This window comes from Candidozyma pseudohaemuli, assembly GCF_003013735.1.
Source record: "Candidozyma pseudohaemuli strain B12108 chromosome Unknown scaffold00001, whole genome shotgun sequence".
Classification (NCBI taxonomy): Eukaryota; Fungi; Ascomycota; class Pichiomycetes; order Serinales; family Metschnikowiaceae; genus Candidozyma; species Candidozyma pseudohaemuli.
The window spans coordinates 732313-754657 of record NW_020194435.1 but is presented as its reverse complement, the minus strand read 5'-3'; the positions used below and the strand labels follow the sequence as shown (position 1 = coordinate 754657).

At 47.9% G+C, this 22345-nt stretch overlaps 9 protein-coding genes across 9 annotated transcripts; 2 read left to right on the top strand and 7 right to left on the bottom strand.

The window, feature by feature from the left end:
- Nucleotides 1-81: 81 nt before the first annotated feature.
- Nucleotides 82-762, bottom strand: YPT7 (Ypt7p; the record flags this gene model as incomplete). The annotated part of the gene is made up of 1 exon (XM_024855777.1): nt 82-762. The coding sequence occupies one exon, from the start codon at nt 760-762 to the stop codon at nt 82-84; it is 681 nt and encodes a 226-aa protein (XP_024715376.1).
- A 1041-nt stretch (nt 763-1803) lies between these two features.
- Nucleotides 1804-2403, top strand: YKT6 (palmitoyltransferase; the record flags this gene model as incomplete). Its single annotated transcript, XM_024855776.1, has 1 exon — nt 1804-2403. The coding sequence occupies one exon, from the start codon at nt 1804-1806 to the stop codon at nt 2401-2403; it is 600 nt and encodes a 199-aa protein (XP_024715375.1).
- An 82-nt stretch (nt 2404-2485) lies between these two features.
- On the bottom strand, nt 2486-4165 carry C7M61_000323 (uncharacterized protein; the record flags this gene model as incomplete). The annotated part of the gene is made up of 1 exon (XM_024855775.1): nt 2486-4165. One exon carries the CDS (start codon nt 4163-4165, stop codon nt 2486-2488), a length of 1680 nt encoding a protein of 559 aa, XP_024715374.1.
- Nucleotides 4166-5274: 1109 nt separating this feature from the next.
- Nucleotides 5275-7002, bottom strand: PDE2 (3',5'-cyclic-nucleotide phosphodiesterase; the record flags this gene model as incomplete). The annotated part of the gene is made up of 1 exon (XM_024855774.1): nt 5275-7002. One exon carries the CDS (start codon nt 7000-7002, stop codon nt 5275-5277), a length of 1728 nt encoding a protein of 575 aa, XP_024715373.1.
- A 953-nt stretch (nt 7003-7955) lies between these two features.
- C7M61_000321 (uncharacterized protein) lies at nt 7956-9503 on the bottom strand (the record flags this gene model as incomplete). Its single annotated transcript, XM_024855773.1, has 1 exon — nt 7956-9503. The coding sequence occupies one exon, from the start codon at nt 9501-9503 to the stop codon at nt 7956-7958; it is 1548 nt and encodes a 515-aa protein (XP_024715372.1).
- Nucleotides 9504-10156: 653 nt separating this feature from the next.
- C7M61_000320 (uncharacterized protein) lies at nt 10157-10960 on the bottom strand (the record flags this gene model as incomplete). Its single annotated transcript, XM_024855772.1, has 1 exon — nt 10157-10960. The coding sequence occupies one exon, from the start codon at nt 10958-10960 to the stop codon at nt 10157-10159; it is 804 nt and encodes a 267-aa protein (XP_024715371.1).
- A 556-nt stretch (nt 10961-11516) lies between these two features.
- C7M61_000319 (NAD(P)-dependent alcohol dehydrogenase) lies at nt 11517-12626 on the bottom strand (the record flags this gene model as incomplete). Its single annotated transcript, XM_024855771.1, has 1 exon — nt 11517-12626. One exon carries the CDS (start codon nt 12624-12626, stop codon nt 11517-11519), a length of 1110 nt encoding a protein of 369 aa, XP_024715370.1.
- A 526-nt stretch (nt 12627-13152) lies between these two features.
- Nucleotides 13153-13962, top strand: C7M61_000318 (uncharacterized protein; the record flags this gene model as incomplete). The annotated part of the gene is made up of 1 exon (XM_024855770.1): nt 13153-13962. One exon carries the CDS (start codon nt 13153-13155, stop codon nt 13960-13962), a length of 810 nt encoding a protein of 269 aa, XP_024715369.1.
- Nucleotides 13963-13982: 20 nt separating this feature from the next.
- Nucleotides 13983-22042, bottom strand: LYS2 (L-aminoadipate-semialdehyde dehydrogenase; the record flags this gene model as incomplete). Its single annotated transcript, XM_024855769.1, has 3 exons — nt 13983-15915; nt 16538-17356; nt 17871-22042. The coding sequence occupies 3 exons, from the start codon at nt 22040-22042 to the stop codon at nt 13983-13985; spliced, it is 6924 nt and encodes a 2307-aa protein (XP_024715368.1).
- Between the last annotated feature and the right edge of the window lie 303 nt (nt 22043-22345).

Below are 22345 nucleotides of genomic sequence, written 5' to 3'. Positions count from 1 at the left end.
GTGTAAATAGAAAAATTAAGTCACAAATTTAGATCAATGTTTATGTTTGTAAGGACCGTGTATATTGATCGTTCAGGTTGATTAGCAAGCGCAGGAGCCTCTTCGTATTTTGTTCAATTCTATCGACTCGAAGCCCGTGACGCTTTGTCTTCTTCCGCTGGGTAACTGCACCCCAATAGAGGCAGCACGCTTGAAGACCAGCTCCACAAGCAGAAGCTGTTTGCATGAAATTTCCAACAAATCGGTATCCCAATCAGCAATGTAATCGTCAAGATTTACCTTCGGGTTGTTACGGCAAAGAACCTCCTGGATCTCATCCTTATCGATGCATCTGTCGTTCTCTCTGTCTATCTTGTTGCCAACTAGTACCACGCCTGGCTTGTCCACCTTGCAATGTTCCTTAAATCTGGAGAACCAGTCTCGTATGCTTAGCACAGATTCGTAGTTGGTCACGTCATACACAAGAATGCAGACATCGGCGCCCCTATAGAAAGCCTGAGAGATTGAATTGAAACGTTCCTGGCCAGCAGTGTCCCACACTTGAAGATTCACTTTCATGGAGGTCGAGCCCTGTTCTGTTTCAACAAAGGCTTCGTTACCTATGCTATGCTTTGGAATGCTGACGCTAGTGGTCAAGTAGTCACCTCCAATTGTGGCTTTGTAGGCGTTGGTGAAGACATGGTGAACGAATTGGGAGCGTAGACACGTCTTTCCCACACCAGAGTCGCCTAGAAGGACAACCTTGAGGAAAGGCGGATCCATGTATGCTCAGATAGAATTCTAGCTGTGATGGGGAGGGAGTATAACCTGTGGGTGCTTGAGGAATGGTATTGATAAATGAGGTGTGTATGCGAGTATACGATGGTGTAGCAAGCCGTCTAGCGGTAGTAGGAGGAAATTAGAGAATACAGATGAGACTTTGGTGAAGACTTAAATGAAAGTCAGGAGTTGATATTTGGGATCACAATTGCATTGAGACAAATTTTGCTGGTAAATGGTTTATGGGGATATTCACGAGGAGGTACTGAATTCGTGAAGTGTGTGAGAATTCCACCAGAGACGTAACATTGTGATGTATTTAAAAACATGAATACCGCAGAATCTCTCATTTTCGTCTAGATAGAAGCATATATAATTAGCCAGACAAGAAGAAACTTTCATATAAAGGAAATAATTGTTCACCAACCGGATGGGAAGAACGGTTGCAAAATCAGGTATCGGCAGTCGATTCCCGTATGAAGCAAGTTGATTTATTGAACCTAATTGAGACTATTCTTCATCACTGAAAAGCTACCAGCGGAGGCATTTTCCAATATACCCGTTTTGTTTACCTTCTTTCTAACAAAGGCCTCGTCAAGATATTCATGCACGGCTTTAATGGCTGCGAATGACACGAACCAGCCCACAGCCTCAACATCAAAATATTTTCGGGAATCAAAAACATATTGCCTGAAGATCAAGTGAAGCCTTTCAGGATGTGACAAATTTTCTGTATGAGCCAAATGCCTCGAACGCCGAATTCACATATATCCCCTCGGACTTCCCCTAGGTCTCATCCCCACCGAGGAAACGCCTATGCATACCGAGTCTCAAATCAGGATGATAACCCACCAAAGGTCCAAAGCGCAACCCTTTTAATAAAACTTCTGGGAAATGCAAATCCGGACTATTCTTAATTTTCCTTTTTAGGCCCTTCCACCTTAGAAAACGCCACTTTGAAGGGGTCTGGGACAGCCTTATCATCACGTGCCCAGTGCTCGTCGCATAAAAGCAACATCCACCGCTTCTTTCGCTCACACTACCATGAAGATCTATTACATTGGCATCTTGAAGGTCAAGGACTCCGTGGTGGAGCTTGCCGCGGCCAGAGACCTCAGCCAGTTTTCATTTTTTGAGAGATCCTCGGTATCTCAGTTCATGACATTTTTCTCCGAGACCGTGTCCCAAAGAACCGCTGCTGGTCAGAGACAGAGTATCGAAGAAGGCAACTACGTTGGCCACACATATACCAGACTGGAGGGCTTATCGTGTGTCGTGATCACCGACAAGGAGTACCCCGTTAGACCTGCCTACACGTTGATCAACAAGATTTTGGAGGAGTACCTCTCGTTGCATCCAGCCAACGAATGGAGCACAATCACCGAGCCAAGCGCTGCTTTTGCTTTCGACAAGTTGGACACCTACATCAAGAAGTACCAAGACCCATCGCAGGCTGACTCCATCATGAAGGTGCAGCAAGAGTTGGACGAGACCAAGATTGTTTTGCACAAGACGATCGAGTCTGTTTTGCAGAGAGGAGAGAAGTTAGACACTTTGGTGGACAAGAGTGAAGCGCTCTCATCGTCGTCAAGAATGTTCTACAAGCAAGCCAAGAAGACAAACTCGTGTTGTGTTATTGTCTAATTGTATATGTGTATCATGGATCGTCATTTTTATATGCGGTATGTCAAATACCACCGTAGACATGTCGAGGCACCGTCTAGGTCTACAATCTCGACTGCTTCACGGCGTCAAATGCCTTGAGCAATTTCCTTCTCGCTCCGAGCGCCTTAACGCCCTTGTTTTCTAAGTCCTCATCTGAGAGTTCCACAAGGTCTTTCCAGTACATGTCCTTCAAGCAGTCAGTGTACTTGTGAAGACGAAGAAGCTTCAACCAAGCGGGGATGTTATTGAGCAAATCGAGTGTGGCTATCTCAGTGGGCATCAGCAGCAGACCAGCGTTGGAGCTCTGGCCGCCCACCGGTGTCGATGCTCTGGATCTCGAGGAATCGTCTTTTTTCATTTTAAGTGCTGCAGCCGAAGGCCCTTGAGAAGCTGCCACGGAGTACTTTTGTGGCTGAACTGGCACCAGCGAGGAGTTGGCCTGACGGTTGATCAGTTCTTCAAAAGCGAGAGGATTATGCGAGTAAGGCTGCTGCAGTTGCAGCGTTTGGTGCTGGTAGGCTGGACCCTTTCTGTTAGAGTCGAGAGCCACACGAGAATTAATAGTGGCAAGTGCACCCAACTTCAGGGCAGCATTGAGGTCGTAGCCTTCATCTGGCGAAGGACCATGCTGGGCATACGAAAGAGGCAGATTGGAGGCGGCAGCCAATTGCAAGAAGTTGGTTTTCTCATGCAAATGGGAAGTAGGACTGCGGGCTCTGTCCAAAGGATTGGGCTGCTGCTGTGGCTGTTGCTGTCCGTTAACACCCTGAAGCCTATTGTGAAGGCTTGGATCCGCCAGTTTAGGCCGCTGGACCTTCAGCTCTTGGAAAAGATGCGATCTATAGTCGTTGTTCTTGGGCTTGGGCTGTGCAAGTCCGTTTTGCAACTGGGAGCCTCTGCCCAAGGAGGCGTTGTCCATGCTTGAAACCAAATCCTCGTAGCCGTAGTTCATTTTTGGCGGCACCAGCGCCTGCTCAGAGGAGTGGTTGAGATGAGCCTCGAGGCGAGACTTCATGGTGAGCAAAATGTCAAACGGCAAGTTGTTGCACCAGTGGTCAAGCATCGCCACAATGTCCTGTGGATCCAAATTCTCCATCCATGACGTGAAGCCCACTAGGTCGTCGTAGAAAGACAGGCCAGAGGCTTGGAGTCTGGATAAGCCCAGACTGGCATTTTGACCCCTGCCCAATAAATTAGAGAAGTCGTTAACCAGCTGCGGCCTCAGCGGCACCAGCAAGGATGGCGGCAAGAAGGACAGCAGTTTTGAGCCCAAGAGTCCCAGAAGATGCGAGCCTGCGCCAGCGCCTGGGGCCATGTTGTTGCTCAAGTGGGCCATGGAGGTTTTCTGTGGTGTCAACGACAGCAAGTTTTCCAGCAACGAAGGGCCCAAGCCGTGGGAGAATTGGGGCAGCAAGAAATGGCCACCAAGCGAAGGCGTGGCACTTTCGTTGCTTGAGGTGGTGCCCTGGTTTCCAGCATCGTCATTGTTGGACATGCTCAAGTCCAAATCCAAATCGGCTTTCAAAGCTTCAAATTCCTGCTGTAAATTATAGCCGACCAGCTGCTGCCTCTGCGCAAAATAGTCTTTTGGAAGTGGCGGTTGCAGCATGCTTGAATCAGGACGTTCTGTCTTAGAGTGCTGAGAGTTTGTAGAGTCGACGGGCGGCGGGGAAAGAACAATAGGTCTTTCGGAAAAAGACGACAAGAACTCGGGATTTTTCGAGAAGAGCTCCTTGTCCATGGTCAAAACTGGGGCGGTTTTTCGATTAGGGCCGGGTTGGAGGACCTATGGAGAGCTCATCGATGAAGCGTTGCGAAAAATCTGGGACGATGTTGATCACGTGGGTGGGGTCACGGGCTCAAACGGACGGTGATTCTGGCCATCCCGTTTTTATGTCAAAACTGGGCAGCAGAATAAGATTTAGCGATTTTATTCATTTGGTTAGGAGGTGTTTGTGGCAGATTTTGGATTTGGTCATGTGTGGGGTATGCATGCTGTCTGGGTTATTGCATATGTGCTGAAATGAATCGAGGGCTGGAACAAAAAGCCACTTATCCGGACCTATGAACAGTTTTAGAGTTTGAATTTTGAATGCTTTGGATTGTTTAGTACAATGTAGTGAGAGTTTAGTTTGGTGCAGACCTATGTCGATCATTCAGTTCTTGTGACTACCGAGGGCTTGTAACACGCCGCTGAGTAATCCCTCTAAAAGGCATTCACCTAAAGAAAAAGAGCTTCTTTAAATCGATATAGTGGTCTAAGTTATGCTACCATGGTTATGTTTTAGGACATGCTGGCATGCCTACATTTGTTCGGCTTCTATGCTTCTCTCCAATTCAGGTGGTTTAGTTATAGAGGAGAAGAAAAATCTCAACAGTAATATGCTTGATTCGAGGCATGTTTCATTCAACAAAACTCTCTTTTGCAATTAATAGGAAGAATAGATTGAAGTGGTGAGCGCTGGTCGCTTGTGACTGTCTTTCCTCGGCTGCCAAGAATGGCTGCGAAAAAAGCCCGAATGAGATTGTAATCGTCAAGTTCGTCGGCAATCTTGACGGCTATCTAGCATTCATGATAATAAAGATAACTCTTGATGTTGGAAAAAGTAATATGATGTCCGCATTATCAATGAGCTATCGAGGATTGGCTTAATCGTCTAGTAATGATCCACTTGATGTGCCTAGTTTACAGATGGTCAAGCGTCTTTAACGAGGATAACAGCTAGACTCCGTTTAAACCACTTTACCTCCCAAATAATCAATCTACTCCATGTCATGACCCAAAATCTATTGAAACGAAACCATACTTCGTTTGATCTATAAAATGTTCCTTCCGGTAAGGATACCCAACTATCCATTTAGATTGGCCTCTCTTACGAGCCAGTATTCTTTGTTCTCCATAGCTATGTCGCTTGTGAATTCCAATTCTGGGAACAACTCCAGAATGCTTTTAAATAGGCCCTCAGCAAATGTTTTGATGAAGAAAAGCTGTCCTTTGTGCATGGTAGGATTCGTCGTCAACACGTCTTCCACGGTGGTTGGGACCTTGTCATAACTGACATCAAGATCAACTTCCTTGTTGGCCAACTTCTTTTCGAGAGTCTCGATTTCAGCAAACTCTCTTGACAAGACCAAGGCCCACTGTGACGATACACGCAAGGGACGAGTCACGTTCGAAATGTCTGCACATTTGATCAAGAGTGACGATATAAGCTTGACCTTATCATCCAACGGATCGGAGGTTGAAAACTTGAACTTTTGCAACTTGTCGACATACTCGAAATGCTCAGCCATATCAGTTGCAAGAATGCTGCCGATTATAAGGTTTTTGAGTGTCAAGTTTGATGTAGAGTCTGTGACAAATTTGAGGAGCCTTGGGAGGCAGATGCGGAAAATTCTGTTGATGAAGACGGCGCTATGATACAGCTCAAGCACCGATCTTTCATTGTAAACTTGAGAAGCGGATGCTTCATGGGAGATCATAAATGCATTAGTGACGCCAGGATGACCGACGTCATGGCCAATGGCAGCGAAAAGCAAGCCAAGGGATTGGAGGGGATTGAGGTGTGGTACAAGTGCTTCACCTTCGGGACGTACCGTGGCGAGAGGGTACACCATGTCTAGTAGGACAGATGCATCTTTGCCTACTGGATTTTTCAATGTGGCGAGCTCATCATCCTTGGGGTTCTTGCGGAATTGGGAGAATTCCGGTAAACAGCCTAGGCGGATGAGATAGTGGAAACAGGCCTGCATCACATCAACGGCATGACGGAAGTTGTGGAATGGGTTGCCGTGCTGGTAGTTGTCCCTGACTATGAGAACGAACATCATGAGTTCGTTTGAAGAAGGGACAGGAAGTGTTGACCACATGGCAAGTTCTCTGATGTAACGGAGAGCAAACTCGAGCATGAGAAAAGCGCAGTAGGCCAAATCATCGCTCAGAAGCTCATGAGAGGGGAATGCCCAGTGGCCGACTAGATGAGCGAGTTTGGCGAGATGTTCTGGTTCGCTGTTGGATAGCAAATCCATTGTGTTTATGCTGCTATTCATCAAAGCCAAAAGCTCGCGGAGACGTTTTTCCGTCGAGTTGGATTTGCCCAGACTCTTGCTGAGTAAAGAGTTCATAGTGGGCATGGCATCGGCCACGATGGTGGAGTAATCTTTCGAGAAGGTGTCGTTGATTACCTCGGGGGCTGTTCCCGTCCAGAGCTCAATTCTGGAGATTCTATGGGCAGCGAGGCCATTGACAGTGGTAATTGCCTGGCTCAAAGAAGCCACCGTCGTCTTATCTAGCGTGTTTTGCTCCACCACAAGAAGGTTCAAGTGGCAGAAGAAGTAGCGGAGTATCAACGACTTGTCGGAAGCACAGAGGCTGTCCAAAGGATCTTTGCTGTTGGGGAAGTCGTCCAAAACAACCAACGTGGCTCTTTCTGCATCTCGTTCGCTATTTGACTTCTTGAAGAAACACAGAATAAGCAGTTTTATGCTGGTGTGGTGTTGTAGGGAGTGAGCTTGTAGAGCCGCTGAGACGGACTGAACCAGCAGGGGAGACGGACTGAGTACGTATACGTCTGCCATTTGGTCTGATTTGCTGGAAGAGACTAATATCTTTGTGTATGTGGTGGTTGTTTGTAGTAAATGTTGGAAGTGCTTGTCTTATCTCTGAAAAAGAGATTTTGATGAGCGGAAAAAAGAAATTCACAGACAGATAGATGGTGAGACAGGGGTGCTGGGGTTGCCGACGTTGGGGGACAGGCGGTGTACGGGTTTTCGTGATTGCACGGGGCCAGGGGTTGGCGGCAGTTGCAGCGTCTGGGGAAGGTTGAAAAATAAAAAGTGGTCCCGATCGGCAATTCCACACCACCAACGACGGTAACCAGGCTATGACGTTTCCTGCTACAGGGAAAATGTACTGCATGTGGGCGTCCCCGGCTGGTCTCAACGCACAACCACTAGACAGGCTGCCGCAAAGGAAAAGAAAAGTGGAGGCACCAGACAGCGTGGTACTGCAGGCAGGATGACAACGAAACATCCTGCCAGCCTCACACTCACCCCACGTCGGTTGGAGGTCCCCGATTCGGCCAATCGGTTGCAAACCGGGCCGTTATGAATCTCTGATTAGGGAGATTCAAGCGTGATTTTGTGTGATGGGGTCTGTAGTATCGAACATCTTGAACAATGGCACTTGGCAACGCGCTATCCGCCAAGCTGTCTGACGTATTCCGCTCTCTCGGTGCTGGTTTCATTAGTACCGCCGGGAGGTACCTTGGGGGAGCACATAGCTACACAGGTTGCGATCCGAACCAACACACAAATTTGTTAACTTTGTTAAAACACTAACCTATTTTTTTCTTTCCTTTTTTTTTTTTTTTCTTTGCCTTTGACTCCGTCTGACTCCAACTCTCAATGTATTACACGCCTCGAGATCACCGCCGCCGATGACGTGATATTCTGTGACGGGTCAAGAAAACCGAAACACAAAATGCAAGTGTCTCAAACGGCGATTGATCAGCACCCTCGCCTGTGCCTTCCTATTCTCTGCTTTTGCTGAGTGTTTCAACATGTTGAACTTCCACTTTTTTGTCGGCAATCAGCTCTAAATCCATTTTCTCTCCGTCGAACAATTTGGCAACCTCCTCGAGCGAGTAGCCCTTGGTCTCAGGGTAGAAGAAGTATGTGTTGAGAACAATGATAAAGAGCAACACGCAGAACACAATGTAGTACCGCCAGCCGATGTCGTCCAAGGCGATGGAATTGCAAAAAGACGCAATCACCAATGAGCCGTATACTCCAAGAAGCTCTACTGTGACACCTTTGGACCGCAACGAGTATGGGAAGATTTCCGTCGGATACGCCAAAAGCAAAGGCGTATAGGCAATGTCGTAATGGAAGTAAAAAATGAAGATAAAGCCCACCACAGCACGTCCCGCTGCCATTGACCCGTTCTGGTCGAAAACAGCCAGGCAGGCCGTCCAGATGATGTACGACACAAGCATACCAATTCCTGACCAGAGGAAGAGGGTTCTTCTGCCGAGGAAGTCCACCAATAACGCCGCTGAAGCGGCGGCTATAAGGTTGAAGATTTGCAAAAGCCCGTTGATGAGCGTTTGCATTGACGAGCTGGTGATGCCAATGGTATCAAGCACCAACGTGAGGTAGTAGGAAACCACGGCCACACCGTTCCATTGGGCAAAAATTCCCAACGATAAGGCAATGTACGTTCTTCTTCTGTTGCCTGGCGTAGCGATCAAGTCCAGCCATTTCGTCTGTTTCGCCAGTCTCTCCATGTCCAATGCTGCAAGGATCTCTCTGATCTCAACATCCACCAAGGCACTATCATTGTCACCACCAGCATGGTACTTCACCATGATTTCCCGTGCCTTGTCAACCTTACCCTTGGATATCAACCATCTGGGACTCTCAGGCACAAATACCAAGAAGGCAAGTTGCACCACAGGATATCCAGCCTGAAGAATGGTGGGTATACGCCATGCCCAATTGTCGCCCAGACCAGCAGTACCGTAACACGCCCAGGATGCCAAAATAGCCCCCAAATAGTACAAGCACCAGTACATCGAGGTCATCTTTCCTCTGAAGCTAGGGTATGATAATTCAGCCACAAGAAGCGGAGCAGGCTGAACTGCAAGCATTCCAGCGCCTCCTACAATAAATCTCGAGGCAATAAGCTGGGCCAAAGAGTGACCAGTTGCCTGGATTATAGTAGCAATGACAATCCCCCAAAGACCAATACACAAGGTCCATTTTCTACCGAGGTAGTCTGTGAGCCAGCCACAGAAGGGAAGAGCGATAACGCAGCCAAAGTTCTGAGCAGCATTGATGAAGCCAAGCATGGTGCCCTTAGGGTGTCCAAACTCGTCCTTCCATTCATCAATGGCCTGAAGCCCATTCATCAAAGAGCCATCGTAACCAGCAGTGGCAGAAGAGAGAAGAGGCACAAGCAAGATAAGGTTGAGTTCCAAGAGGTGGCGGACCCGATACCATGGTTTGCCGTGGTCGGGAAGCACCTCAGCGATGGATTTTCCCACAATCTCCTCGATGGGAGTCGTTTTGAAAAACATGCTTGTGTGAGTGGTGCCAGTAGAATGGCTGCAAAATGGCCAACTTATATGGTTGTGAGCATGGAGCGTCCCGGGAATGCCCAAAAGAGCTCCGAGACTAGGGTGACGTGCGGGGCATGTGTGGAAATACGAGGGCGACAGGGGTCCGAGGCAGCTTGATCTGGAGATTATGTGGTGATGATTTCCGGAGTACAGGAGTGCTTGGCCGACTGGTTCTTTCTGATTCGACGGTTGGACGCTCGGCAAGGTACGTATAGTGGGGTATGTGGGGCAGGCAGCTATACGCGCAGGCATTTTGCAGCCATTCAATGGGGTTTTGCAGCAAGATATTTTTCACCGAGACTCGGTAAATGAGGATGCAAGGAGGAGAAGAACAGAAACATGAAATAATGGCACTATGGCCAAGACGCCCAGCTCACAGTGAGGAGGAGGTATCCTGTGTCCGTTTGATGTGGATCGTATCAGTGATCTTCTTGGGACATGGAATATTGACTACCGGAGAATGATGAGATATCGAGAGAGTCAACTTTTCATTGGCGGAACAACGATGTATTATTCCAATTGAACGTGAGGTCTTTCGTAACTGGTGAAAAATTCGCCTTTACGACTTGTTCTACACTCCACTTATCATTCTAATCTTGACTATTTATTCCTCATGGGCAGCAGTGACCACCGTCAACGATAAAGTCACTACCGGTGGTGAAAGTGGAAGCGTTACTGGCCAAGTAGAGGTAGATACCCTTGAGCTCCCTGGCATCGGCATCTCTTCTCATTGGTGTTCTTCTGTACCACTCCTCCTTGACCTCGTCCGTCACCTTGTAGGAAATAGGTGTGTCAATGTAGCCTGGAGAGACCGAGTTGCATCTAGCAAAATCGGCCCACTCCACAGCCAAAGACTTGGTCAAGTGGATCACAGCAGCCTTGATCGCATTGTAGTTGGCCTGGTTCTGAGGAAGGTTCACGATGGATCCAGACATGGAGGCAGTGGTGATCAAGTTACCGTGGCCCTGTTTTTCAAAAACCTGACCAGCAGCACGAGCACAGTAGAACACGCCGTTGTAGTCGGTTTGAACAACATTGTTCCACTCCTCGAAGCTCAGCTTGAGAAGACCTGTGGTAGCTGGGATACCGGCATTGGCAATCATCACATCCAAGTGACCAAAGTCCTTGATCACTTCCTTGACACCATTGTCAACCTGCTCCCATTCTCTCACATCGACCTTGTATGCCTTTGCCTTGACCTTGTATTTCTCCTCGAGCTCTTTGGCAATGTCAATGGCTGCGGTGTTGTTGCCATACCATAAAGCGCAGTCTCCTCCAGCCTCAGCCAATGCTCTGGACACTTCTGCTCCGATTCCGCCAGCTGCACCAGTGATGATGGTGACTTTCCCCTTCATGGAGAACATCTCAAAGACGCTGTCGGAGAGCTGTGGGTTTGGCTTTCTAATGGTGGACATGGTGGCTGCGAAATCTGTGATTGACTCTTGTGATGAGAAACCAGGATAAGTGACAGCACCCCAGACATTTATACTACTGGCTTTGTGACCGCTGATGAGCTATAGTGGGGTTAAGTGTGCACCGGGCCTTTATGACCCCGGACTTCTGTCACCTCGGACTTCTGTCGCACTATCGTTCGGGCGGGCTACCCAATTGAGGATTGATTTGGGGTACTTCGAATGATCAGAGGGAGATCCTCAAAAGGATGTTTTTAACTTTAAAGTCCTCAGTGAAGTTTTGTGTAACTCGGAGTTGCTTATCTAAATCTCATTAGCCGAGTTGCGACCACCCATTTGGAGGTGGAGTAGCAATTGACTAGAGATTAGATCGAAGCAAGGTGGGTTCTTTATTGACGTTGCCATTGAGCTACTGACCTATACTTGTGAGAGAGGTATGCATGAGGATATCTGGTTTGGGCATGCAACAGTACTTCTTGTATTATCATACACCAAGGCCACAAATTACCCCTTACAATAAAAAAATCATTCACTCGTTTATTCTCTATCCTGTTCCGACTCAGATCTTGGTCTCGTCGGTGACACCGGCGATCATCACCTTGATCACATCGGTTCTGCCCTCCTTCACCAATTCAAACGCCTTCTCGGCTTCCTCAAACTTGAATCTGTTGGTAACGAGTCTCTTTACGTCAATCTTGCCAGAGGCAACTAAATCAACTGCAGTAGGGTAGCAGCCGGTGGAGTATCTGATGGTACCAGTCCAATTGAGCTGCTTAACAAGGGCCTCAGTAACTGGGAAGCTAACAAACTCTCTGCCCATTCCTGTTTGAACAAATCTTCCCTCGTGTCTTGCCAAAAAGACACCAGTTTGGATACATGGCTCGGCACCGGTAGCTTCCAAGATCACATCAGCTCCGTGCTCACCAACATCAAACTCCTTCTTGATGGTAGCAGAAACCCTTTTGGCGTAAGCCTCGGCGTCCTCGTTCTCCTCCTTGGGAGGCATCTTGAAAACACCATCGGCCCCGTAGGTCTTTGCAAATTGCAAACGTCCGTCAGAAATATCAACACCAATCACTTTTTTGCACCCAAGAGCCTTGGCCACAGCCTGGCACAATAATCCAATTGGACCGCAGCCAAACACAACAACAAAGTCTCTTCCTCTAAGGTCGGCCCTCTTGCATGCTTGAACGGCAACAGTGACTGGTTCAACAAGAGCAGCCTCCTCCATGTCCATGTGGTCTGGGATCTTGTAGCAGTAGTCATATGCAACATTGTAATAACGCTGCAAAGTGCCATCCCATGGAGGTGTGGCTGCAAACACCATATCCTCACACATGTTGTATTTACCATCACGGCAAAGATCACAGTAACGGCATGGCACGCCTGGTTCCACCGAGACTCTGTCACCTTTCTTCAAAGTGGTCACTTCTGAGCCAAGCTCCACCACCGTACCTGCCAGTTCGTGTCCCAACACCATGTCTTTTCCATCCTCCATGATGAATTTTCCAATACGGCCCTTCTGCCAGTAGTGGACGTCACTTCCACAGATACCGGTTTGCTCGATATGAACCCTCACTTCCTTAGGCTGCAAGGGCTTCATGGGTCTGTTTTCCAAGACAACATTTTTAACTGTTTTGAGGACGAAGGCTGGGTTTTCGGAGGACATTGTTGGTGAAGAAGTTTTCTGGATTCATGGCCTTTTTAAGTTCTCCAGCGGACTTCTGTGGACCTCTGGTGCAGTGCATTTGCAGCCATTCAACGGACATCTGGCCTCCACACGGGGAAGGCTATTGATCAGTGCTACGATTTACTTCTACGGGGAAGCTTCAATATCCGCATTCTAATATAACTGTCACGGGGTTATTCAATCGTCTATAGCAGAGAAGTACGTCTACCTGTCAGGGCCTTATCGCATGCTTTCACACTCTGAAGAATCAGGAAACCCACCTGTTGTGCTCCACAGATCTAACAGCCCTAGAAACCCTCCGCGACTTTGTCACTATTGTCCGTTATGGCACAAAGTTTTCTCTATATCGGAATCCGTTGTATGTCTCCCTGGCACAGGGCCAGTCTGCTCCAGCGGACACCTGTGACCCCAGAATCTGGGGTACTGTCCCGCGCTGCCCCACCATCGGTGGCATATAAAGACCAGAATCGCCAAAGTCTGGAACCAAAGTCCAATTGTCAGAATCATGCTTTTCCAACCCCAGGAATCATCTGTTCTTAGCCTTTTCTCTCTCAAGTCCGAGGTTGCCCTCATCACTGGAGGCGTTCGTGGTATCGGTCTCGGAGCTGCTATAGGCCTCGCTGAGGCTGGTGCAGATATCGCTGTGACGTACAATTCGCTGAAGCCCGAGGAAGTGAAAGAAGTGGAGGCAAAATTCAAGGAGCTAGGAGTCCGCTTCAAGGCTTACCAGTGCAATGTTGTCAACAAAAAGGAGATCGAGGCCTGTGTCGCCCAGGTGCTCGAGGACTTTGGTCGTTTGGATGTGGTGGTTCCAAATGCCGGTGTTGCAGTCCAGCAGAAGGGAGAGGACTTCACCGAGGAAAACTACCACAAGACTTTGAGTGTCAACTTGGATGGCGCTTTTTTCACGGCCCAGGCGGCTGCTAACGCTTTCAAGAAGCAGAAGGAGAGTGGTAGCTTCAAACAGGGCAGAATCGTCTTCACTGCTTCCATTTCTTCCAGCATTGTGAACTACCCACAGCCTCAAGCGCCATATAATGCCTCGAAAGCCGCTTTGGTGCGTTTGGCAAAGTGTCTAGCGGTGGAGTGGGTCGATTTTGCCAGAGTCAACTGTGTTTCTCCAGGTTACATTCAGACCGAAATGACTGACTGCCATCCAGAGGAATGGAGAAAAGTGTGGTCAGGCTTGATCCCCGCAGGCAGAATGTGCTCCACTTATGAGCTCAAGGGTGTATATGTCTTCTTGGCCAGCCATGCTTCCTCATATGTCACTGGAGAAGAGATTATTGCAGGTGGCGGTTACGCCCTTATCTAGGCATGATAGAATATAAACTGTTAGAACTGTTGTTCGATGTCAAAGGAAGAGGGCCAGAGCATCGTATGTAGCTGCATGAGCTGAGACATGGGGCTTTCGTCAACAGCTATAGTGGGAAAGGCCATATTATCGTTCAATGGTGTAAAGCCCGTGGTGTTTTCCTGGTTTCCGAGACATCCTAATGCCATGCTACTGATAAACTCGGAGATTCTAGCCGCTGGAGGACAGATTTTCAGGATTTTGTCTATCACCCTTTGCGCCATTACGATCTCTTTTCGCCATGCATTGGCTTCCGAAGAAACAGGATCGTTCCTTAAACAGACAAGTGGCATAACAACTGCTGGAATAAGGAAGAAAAGCAGGTACCATGCATCCATCCGGTTGTACTGGGCCTTTTCGCTCCAGAAGGTATCCATGCTTTGGATGGTTATGCTACACTCACGAAGACAAACCTCACCTGCCTTTGTCTCGTAATCATCCACGGGCTCTTGCTTGTCGGAAAAGAGCCTTTTCAACATGAAAGTTCTGTACATGATGATTCGAAGGTTCCGGGATCTCCAGTGCAAGACCGCATGAGCCAATTTGAATCTAGCAGAGACATCGGCGTCTTCTCGAAAACTTCTGGGAATCAACAGCTTCCAGCGCTCAATATATTCACAATCCCACCGCAACAATGTTTGAGCCAGCGGAAATGGGTCACTGATGATCCTCTCGTATATGCTGTTGGTGAATATATGGAAAAGCGCTTGAAGCCTCACGCTTGTGTAGACAGTGGGTCCTTTCTCTTGTTGAGGAGGAGCTGCGGTCATAGCTGTCAAATTCGAATCCACAACATTCATGGGCAACTTGGCGTCGAGTCCAGCACACGGAATGCCCAATGGTCTTCCATAAGTGATAGTCAGTCCACAGTCAAAGATGTACAAGCACCACCACACACGGCGACGCATTTCCTGGTTCAAAAGCAGATCGCCTGGCTCAGCCAAATCTTTATGGAGCCCAAGGCCAAGAGCCATTCGTGCCGCTAAGCCAAGGTAGTTGTAGCCTGAATTAGGTCTGTCTCGCTTTTGGAGATAATTTGAAATCAAAGCTAGAGTCTGAACGAGCGTGAGGGAGCCTGTTTCTAGATCTTCAAGGGAAAGTTCTTTTTTGGCACAATCAAGGAGGGTAAGATCATCATCCTCATCACCGGTTGTGGCTGACATGAACAGGCCTATAGCGGCTACTATGTAAAGCAAGGAACGCCATCCAGGGGGTGCCTCCACGACCTCATTAAGCTGAGCTAGGAAAAGGGGCCGATGTACTATGGGGTACGACACATGGTACGTTTCAAAGTACATGTTCACGTAGTGCTCTATTCTCAGTCTGGAAGGAATGGAGATTGATGCAAGGGAAGACGCTGAAGAAGGCGAATCGCTTTCTCGAATTTTTGGCTTGTTTTGCTGAAGGAAGTATCCACCTCCAATAAGATTGATCAATGCAGCTGAACTGGTGGTACCCAAGTAGCAGTTACTTTCAGTTGTAGCCATTCCGTCAGTCACCGAGAGTTTTCTATCCAACATGGATCTGCGTTCATCCCACAGGCATTTGCTGCTGTATGTGTTGGATAATGGAGAAGATGAAGTTGAGCTTTTCGAATTGGACATAGCATCTGTCTCATTGATAGAAGGTGGAAGATACTGAGGAATTTGGAGTAGCATCAGCAGCAGGCTCAGAATGTCATCATGATTCTGCAAAAGCAGCAGAATGTTCATCTGCGGGGTATGACCGATGAAGCCGTTTTGATTCGGTACTTCAACTTTCCTTCGCTTCACCACCACATCGTCTGGAAGATCATCGATGCTTGTCCCGTTTCGAAGCTTGCCAACTAATTGCTGAAGATCAACTTCGGGGCAGTATCGAGCAATGATTTGCCTTGTAACACTGAGTTCTTCCTCCACTTCTGTCAAATGCTTCCTGGTAAGTGGCGATCGTTTGGGCTGCTCATACAAGCAGTGCCGTTTGGCTGTTCGACATGTTCCACAGACGGGGAGCTCTCGAGCGCAGCGAATTCTCCGCCGCTTGCATTCATTACATGCAAAACGATTGAAGTCACTTTCACTGTCTGAAATCATAAAGAAATGAGGTAGTTGGTGGCATTTTGGATGAGGGTGACAGAAGTCCGTCTGGGGTAAGGCATGCAGAGTTGAAGTGGGGCAATCGCGTCACCGAGCAGAAGTCCGAGACTTCGGTTTGGGTCTTATAGTCGGAGCCGATATTACGTCAATGTGTGAGGGAATCAGATGTGAAATTTGTTTGATGAGATCAACGGTTGCTTTGAGTTTTCCTTCAATGATTTACAAAGGTGACGCACCTCTTGGATCACAATCTACATTGACGTAGAAGTGCATGACGTTTGCAGCCAATGCTTTAAAGACAATCCGAGAAAAGAAAGACATCAAACTGGATCTGTGTGAACTTTACGTCTTGTCTATTTCTTGTTCGCCGCCATCGGCGCATGCATTTATAAATACCATGATACTCGAGAGGGTATGGGTTAATCATGCTGCGTCCCTTCATTCAGAATATTCCCAAATACCTAGCCAAAACGTAGATACAAAGACCTCCAATGACGCAGCAGAGAAACGATATCAGTTGCGTCACTCTCCTTTGTCTCACCAACTGATCATGCTCGTTGAACCTTTTCGCAACATACTCCAATACAGCAATTTTGTCTGCCATTTCCTCCGTCATCACCACTTTGGAGCTTTGCATTCGCTGTCTGCTATCGTCAAGTCGTCCAGTCAAAGACTTTAACAACTCATCCAACTTATCAAGCTTCTCCATGCTCACCTGGAGCTGCAGCCTGAAGTTACTCTTCAATCGCAGTGTGGTTTCCGAAAGCTCTTTATGCAATGTCTGAACCTCCCCTGAAAGCTTGCTTAAATACTCACTGAGCATGTTCAACTGCTCCGTGGGTGCACAAGTCACATTGAGGTCCTTTTCAAATTTCCGCTCTAGCGCCAGCGCTGAGGTTTCTAGGGCCAGAACAAGCCGGTCAATTACTCTCGAGTCGTCGTCTTCATCATCCACGCCTAGAAGCATCTCGGCCACTTTAGCCGGACTTTGGATGTCCCGGTCTATGGGTGAGTATTGTAGTTTTCCCTCTTCCGCCAACTCCATGAATGACTTTTTAGCTGTCACTTGCAGCCATGGGAAAGCTTCTTCCTGTCGAGGTTCTCGAGAGGGCGATTCAGCTGACGGTTGACCCTGCCGAAATGCTGTTATGAGATCGGAATAGCTGTGTGCTTTCAGTGGAGGATCGGATCGAGGCATGTAAAATTGCTCCACAAGTCTCTTTTTTGCCAGAACCTCAGTACCGCTAAGCTGGTTGCCTTGAAGAGGCAGCACCGGACTTCTCGGCAGCATTGGGGTGCCTTTTGGCCGTTTCCTTTGAGTCAGAGACATGCCAAATGAGTTTGCGGCCTTCGGGCTCGGAGTGGTCTGGTCTGAATTTCGGTTCCCATTATGGCTGCTACGTTCACTCATATTTATAGGTCCCTTTGAGTGACATGCAATGGGTGGTAGAGATTGTAAATGTAGTAGGCTTAAAGTGATTCAAGTATGTGAGACATATGTGTACGGATGTACCAGCACGCATACTATCAGCAGCACCACGAATCATGAATCTAGAAGAGAATTTGGGAAAGTCAAAAATAAAAAAAGTTTTCCAGAAACCTCTCTGTTCCTGAATTGGTAGTTCATAGAATTCAATGCTACGGTGATCAGATTATGCTCGACTATCAGACCTCACTTGAGCCCCAGATCAACAGCCTACATTTTGCAACCGACTATTGATATTCTGCTACACCACCATTCGTTACAGTATTCTTTTTTTTATATACACATTTTTGATTGTTTTAGGAAATTACTTTCCCGCAGATCCACGGGCACCAGCACCAGAGGCAATAAGGTCCAAGGCCTCTTGAGTCAACTCAATCTCAGGCAATGGCTCACCCTGGTTGGCGGGAGCTGGCAAGAAGCCGATCTTCACCAAATAGCTGATGTAAATGCCCATCTGAGCAGCATCAAGACCATCACCGGCAGATCTGTCTTCTCCCAGAAGGTCTTTGTCTGCCTTCAAGGACTTAACGGCGTTCTGGTCATCCAACTCAGGAGCCTTAGTGTCCTGAGGCAAATTGTCGAGAACGAAATGGAGCAATGGGAACAATGCAGAGTCTCTGGAGTCAGCAATGACAAACTTTTCCAACGATGTTCTCCATTCAGGGTAGTCCTCACACTTCAAGTCATAGCCGTAGGTCTTGAGTGAGGCCAACATATCATTGAATCTGATTCTAGGATGGCCAGTCACCTGTGCAACAGCCAAGTAATCAGCGTGTGGTGGGTGAAGTGCAGTAGCCACAACAACACGAGCCACCTGGTCAACAGGAACAGCATTGACGTTGTTGGTGATGTCTGGGTATGAACCAAGCTCGGCACAACCCTTTAACATTCTCAAAAGGAAATCGTCGGTGTTGGAAGCACCAGATTTGGAGAAACCAGTAACGTAACCTGGTCTGGTGATGCAGCCCTTCAAACCTCTTTCACCGGCTCTTCTGATAATGTACTCAGCAGCCCATTTAGACTGACCATAGCCAGTACCCAAACCGGTGCTGGATCCATTCAAATCGTCCAGCTCAGCAATACCAGCAAAACCTCTAGATGTCAATTCGTCAGAGGCGTTGATGAAGTAGTCGCTGTCAAGAGTGGATGTGGTGGACACGAAAGAAAACTGCTTAGGCTTGCCCTCTCCAGCCAAGTTCATCACGTTGATTGTAGAAATGACATTGGCGTCTCTCAATTGAGAGTATGGGTACACCCAGTGGACCAAAGCACCATTATGGATAATGACATCCACAGCGTTGGCAAGCGTAGACCAAGTAGAGGCATCCAAGCCAAATTGGTGCTTGCTCAAGTCACCAAGAACAACCTCAATCTTAGAAGCCCACTCCTCGTTCCAAATACCGTACGTCTTACCCGTCTTGCGCAATCTTTCAAGACCAGCCTCTGCAGAAGATGCTCTGACATGGGCGTAAACCTTGAAGTCACCCTTACGGCCCAGCAAAAGATCACGAAGGATGAAGGACCCAAGGAAACCGGTGGCACCAGTGAGGAAGACGTTCACAGTTGAAGAAAAGTCCAATTTCTCCAATGATGGGTACAGCTTGAGAAGAGCATCTCTGGTGAGCTCCTTGGCATCATCGCTGTAGGAAAGAGAGTTATCAATTTCCACTTCGTGATGCTCCGCCTTACCGTCAGCCAATTGAGCAAAGTCACCCTTCTTGTACTTGGCAACCTCCTTGGAGAACAGCTCAATCGTAGGGTTCTTGAAGATAATTCCCAAAGGCACATCAACATTAAGCTTCTTTCTCAACTCGAAAATCATACGAGTACCCAAAATAGAGTGGCCACCAAGGTCGAAGAATGAGTCGTCCTTGGCGATAGTGGCTGGTCTGTTTGGCAAAACCTCGATCCACAAGTCACGAATGGTGGCCTCCAATTCGTTGAAGCTCTCCTCCTCATGATCAATACCTCTCTTATCAGCAGCCAACCGGGCCACAGCTTCAAGCTGGGCGGTATCTGGGAAAGGCAACTTGGGCTTGTCGACCTTACCATTTGGATTAAGTGGCAACTTGACCAATGGGACAATAATGGTGGGGATTGCATAAGAAGCTAATCTCTTCTTCAAGTGCAGCTTGATGTCCTTAATCAAAGCACCGTAGGCAGCCAATCCACTAACGATAGGGTCGTCCTGGTCCTCAACATCAGCCTTAAGCTCATGCAACTCGGGACACTCCTTGGGCACAATGTAGGAGATCAAAGTGGGCTCTTCACTCTTGTCTCTTCTCACCAAAGTAACGTTCTCTCTGACCAATGGGTGTTGAGATAAGTGGGTGTCAATCTCACCCAATTCGATACGGAAACCTCTGATCTTCACCTGGTCATCGGCTCTACCACAGCACTCCACATTACCGTCTGGCAAGTATCTGCCCAAGTCACCGGTTCTGTATAATCTGTCTCTGGGTCCAAACCAGCCCTGCTCTCTCCATGGTTGCTTGGTAACATCAGCATTGGCCTGATCTTGTTCGGTCCATTGTTGAGGATCGACGTACCAGTTTGTGACAAACTTTTGCTTGTTCAAGTCTGGCAAGCCACGGTAGCCCTCAGCCAAACCAGCGGCTCTGACGTAGATTTCTCCAATCTCACCAACACCACATGTCTGCGAAGGGTCGTTTCTGTTCACCACCAACATTTGCACATTGTACATACCGCTTCCAGCAGGCATAACATCCTTCAAGTTCTTCAAGAAGGTAGGGTCAGCGGCTCTGGACTTGATCTCGAAGTAGGAGACAGCACGCTGGGTTTCAGTGGTTCCGTACATGTTCACGATGTAGACGTTCTCGGCCAAAGTTTGCAAACGGAGACAATCTCTCTTGGTCAAAATGTCACCAACGAAGAATGCGTGGTGCAAGCTTGGAATAGCAGTAGTGGCTTGGGCACTTAAAAGCTGACCCATAGCTGGTGTAAGATGGGTGACAGTAGTGCCATATTCGGCCATCCAATCGGCCAACTTACCTGGAGTACCAATATCGTCAGCTGTAGGGACAATAAGCTGAGCTCCCAAGAAAAGTGGTGTGAACATATCTCTTTGGATAGGGTCATGGGCGATACCAGACAACATGGTGAATTTATCGTCGGAAGAAAGACCAAAACGCTTAGCCATCCATGGGAAGTAGTATGCAAGTGAGTAGTGACGACCCAACACACCCTTAGGCACACCTTCCGAGCCGGAAGTGAAACTCAATGTTGGGTTACAGTCAGGACCGACAATTACTCCTGTAGGCTTTTCAGCAAACGACTGATATGCCGCTAAGACGTCTTCAGAAGAGTTCTCCAGACCACCGATAATTGAACCGTCATCCTGAAGCTTCAACTGTGGGATAGAAGTCACCACATTTAGCTCATCCTTGATATAGTCCTTGACAAGATCGTCCAACACGCCAGCCTTCTCCAAGCCAATAAGACCCTGAGGCTTGGCCACGGAAAGGTAGATGTTCTGTCTAGCTGGAGGGTAGGCTGGGTCAATGACAGAGAAGGTAGCACCAGCCTTCAACACACCCATTACAGCGACCATCAAATCCACACCTCTGTAGGCATAGATCATGACAATGTCACCCTTCTTGATACCGGTCTCCTTCAAGTAATTGCCAACCACGTTGGAAGCTTCGTTGATCTGCTTGTAGGTGAAAGTTCTGGTTTTGGAGGAAGGATCCATGAACAGCTTTGTCTCGACCACACATGTTCTGTCAGGGAACTCCAAGGCGTTCTTCATGAAAATGTCTTGAATGGCCCCTCTGTAGCCGCTCCAGTCAAGGTCCAATGTTGGGTCAGGCAAATGTGACTTTTGGGTAGGTGTGATCAAGTTGACCTTGGTGATCTCAACGTCAGGATTCTGACTCACAGCCGTCGTGAACTGGCTAAACTGCTCGGCAAAAATGTCCATTCTCTCTGAGCGATAAAGCAAAGCATTGTAGAAAAAGTGCAATTGTGCCGTCTTGGGATCAATGAAAACAGCCAAGTCTCTCACAGAGCCCTTGACAGAGGTCTCCAACTTCTGAGACTCTCTGGCGAACTGGTAACTGATCTTGAACAATGGAGGACGAGTTTCTAGTCCCTTTTGCTCCTTGATTGCTTGCGCAATGTCGTCCAAATTGTGGTACTCCACCTTGTGTTGGTTGGTGTCGTATTCCTGACGAATCTTCTCCTCCAATTGCTTAAACAGCATCTTGGGGTCCACCGTCAACCTCACAATAAAAGGTTCGCCTTCTGCCTCGGCATCAGTAGCAATGACAACATCATCGTCACCGGTCAATCTGAAAATGAGTGCTGCCAATACAGCTAAACCAGTAACAAAGTCCGGCTTGACTGCAATCTGGATCAGCTTGGTGGCCTCCACCGACCTATTGTTCTCGGGCTTGAGGAAGTCATGGGGAAGCACCGATAGTGTCGGATTTTCTAGGTAGTTGAGCCAAAAATCAAGCATTGGAAGTAGTAGTAGGGAGGTGATTGAATCGCAAGACCTTTTATGTGGGGAGGTTTTTCAGTCTGTGTCCTGCAGGTGCCCCAGTAGATGGAGAGGCATTTTTGTTATCGCCCGTGAGTCACCTACGAGTGTGCAGGAGCGATAGCAGATTAGAGACGAAAGTTTAAATGAATTCTCTTTTCGGGAGGGGCGGATGAACTCTGTGAATCCGGTATGAACTTTTTGTGTACAATTTATGGAGAGAATCCAAACATAGCTTCATAATTACCGATTTTACGCCACGTGGTTTGCGTCACGTGGTAA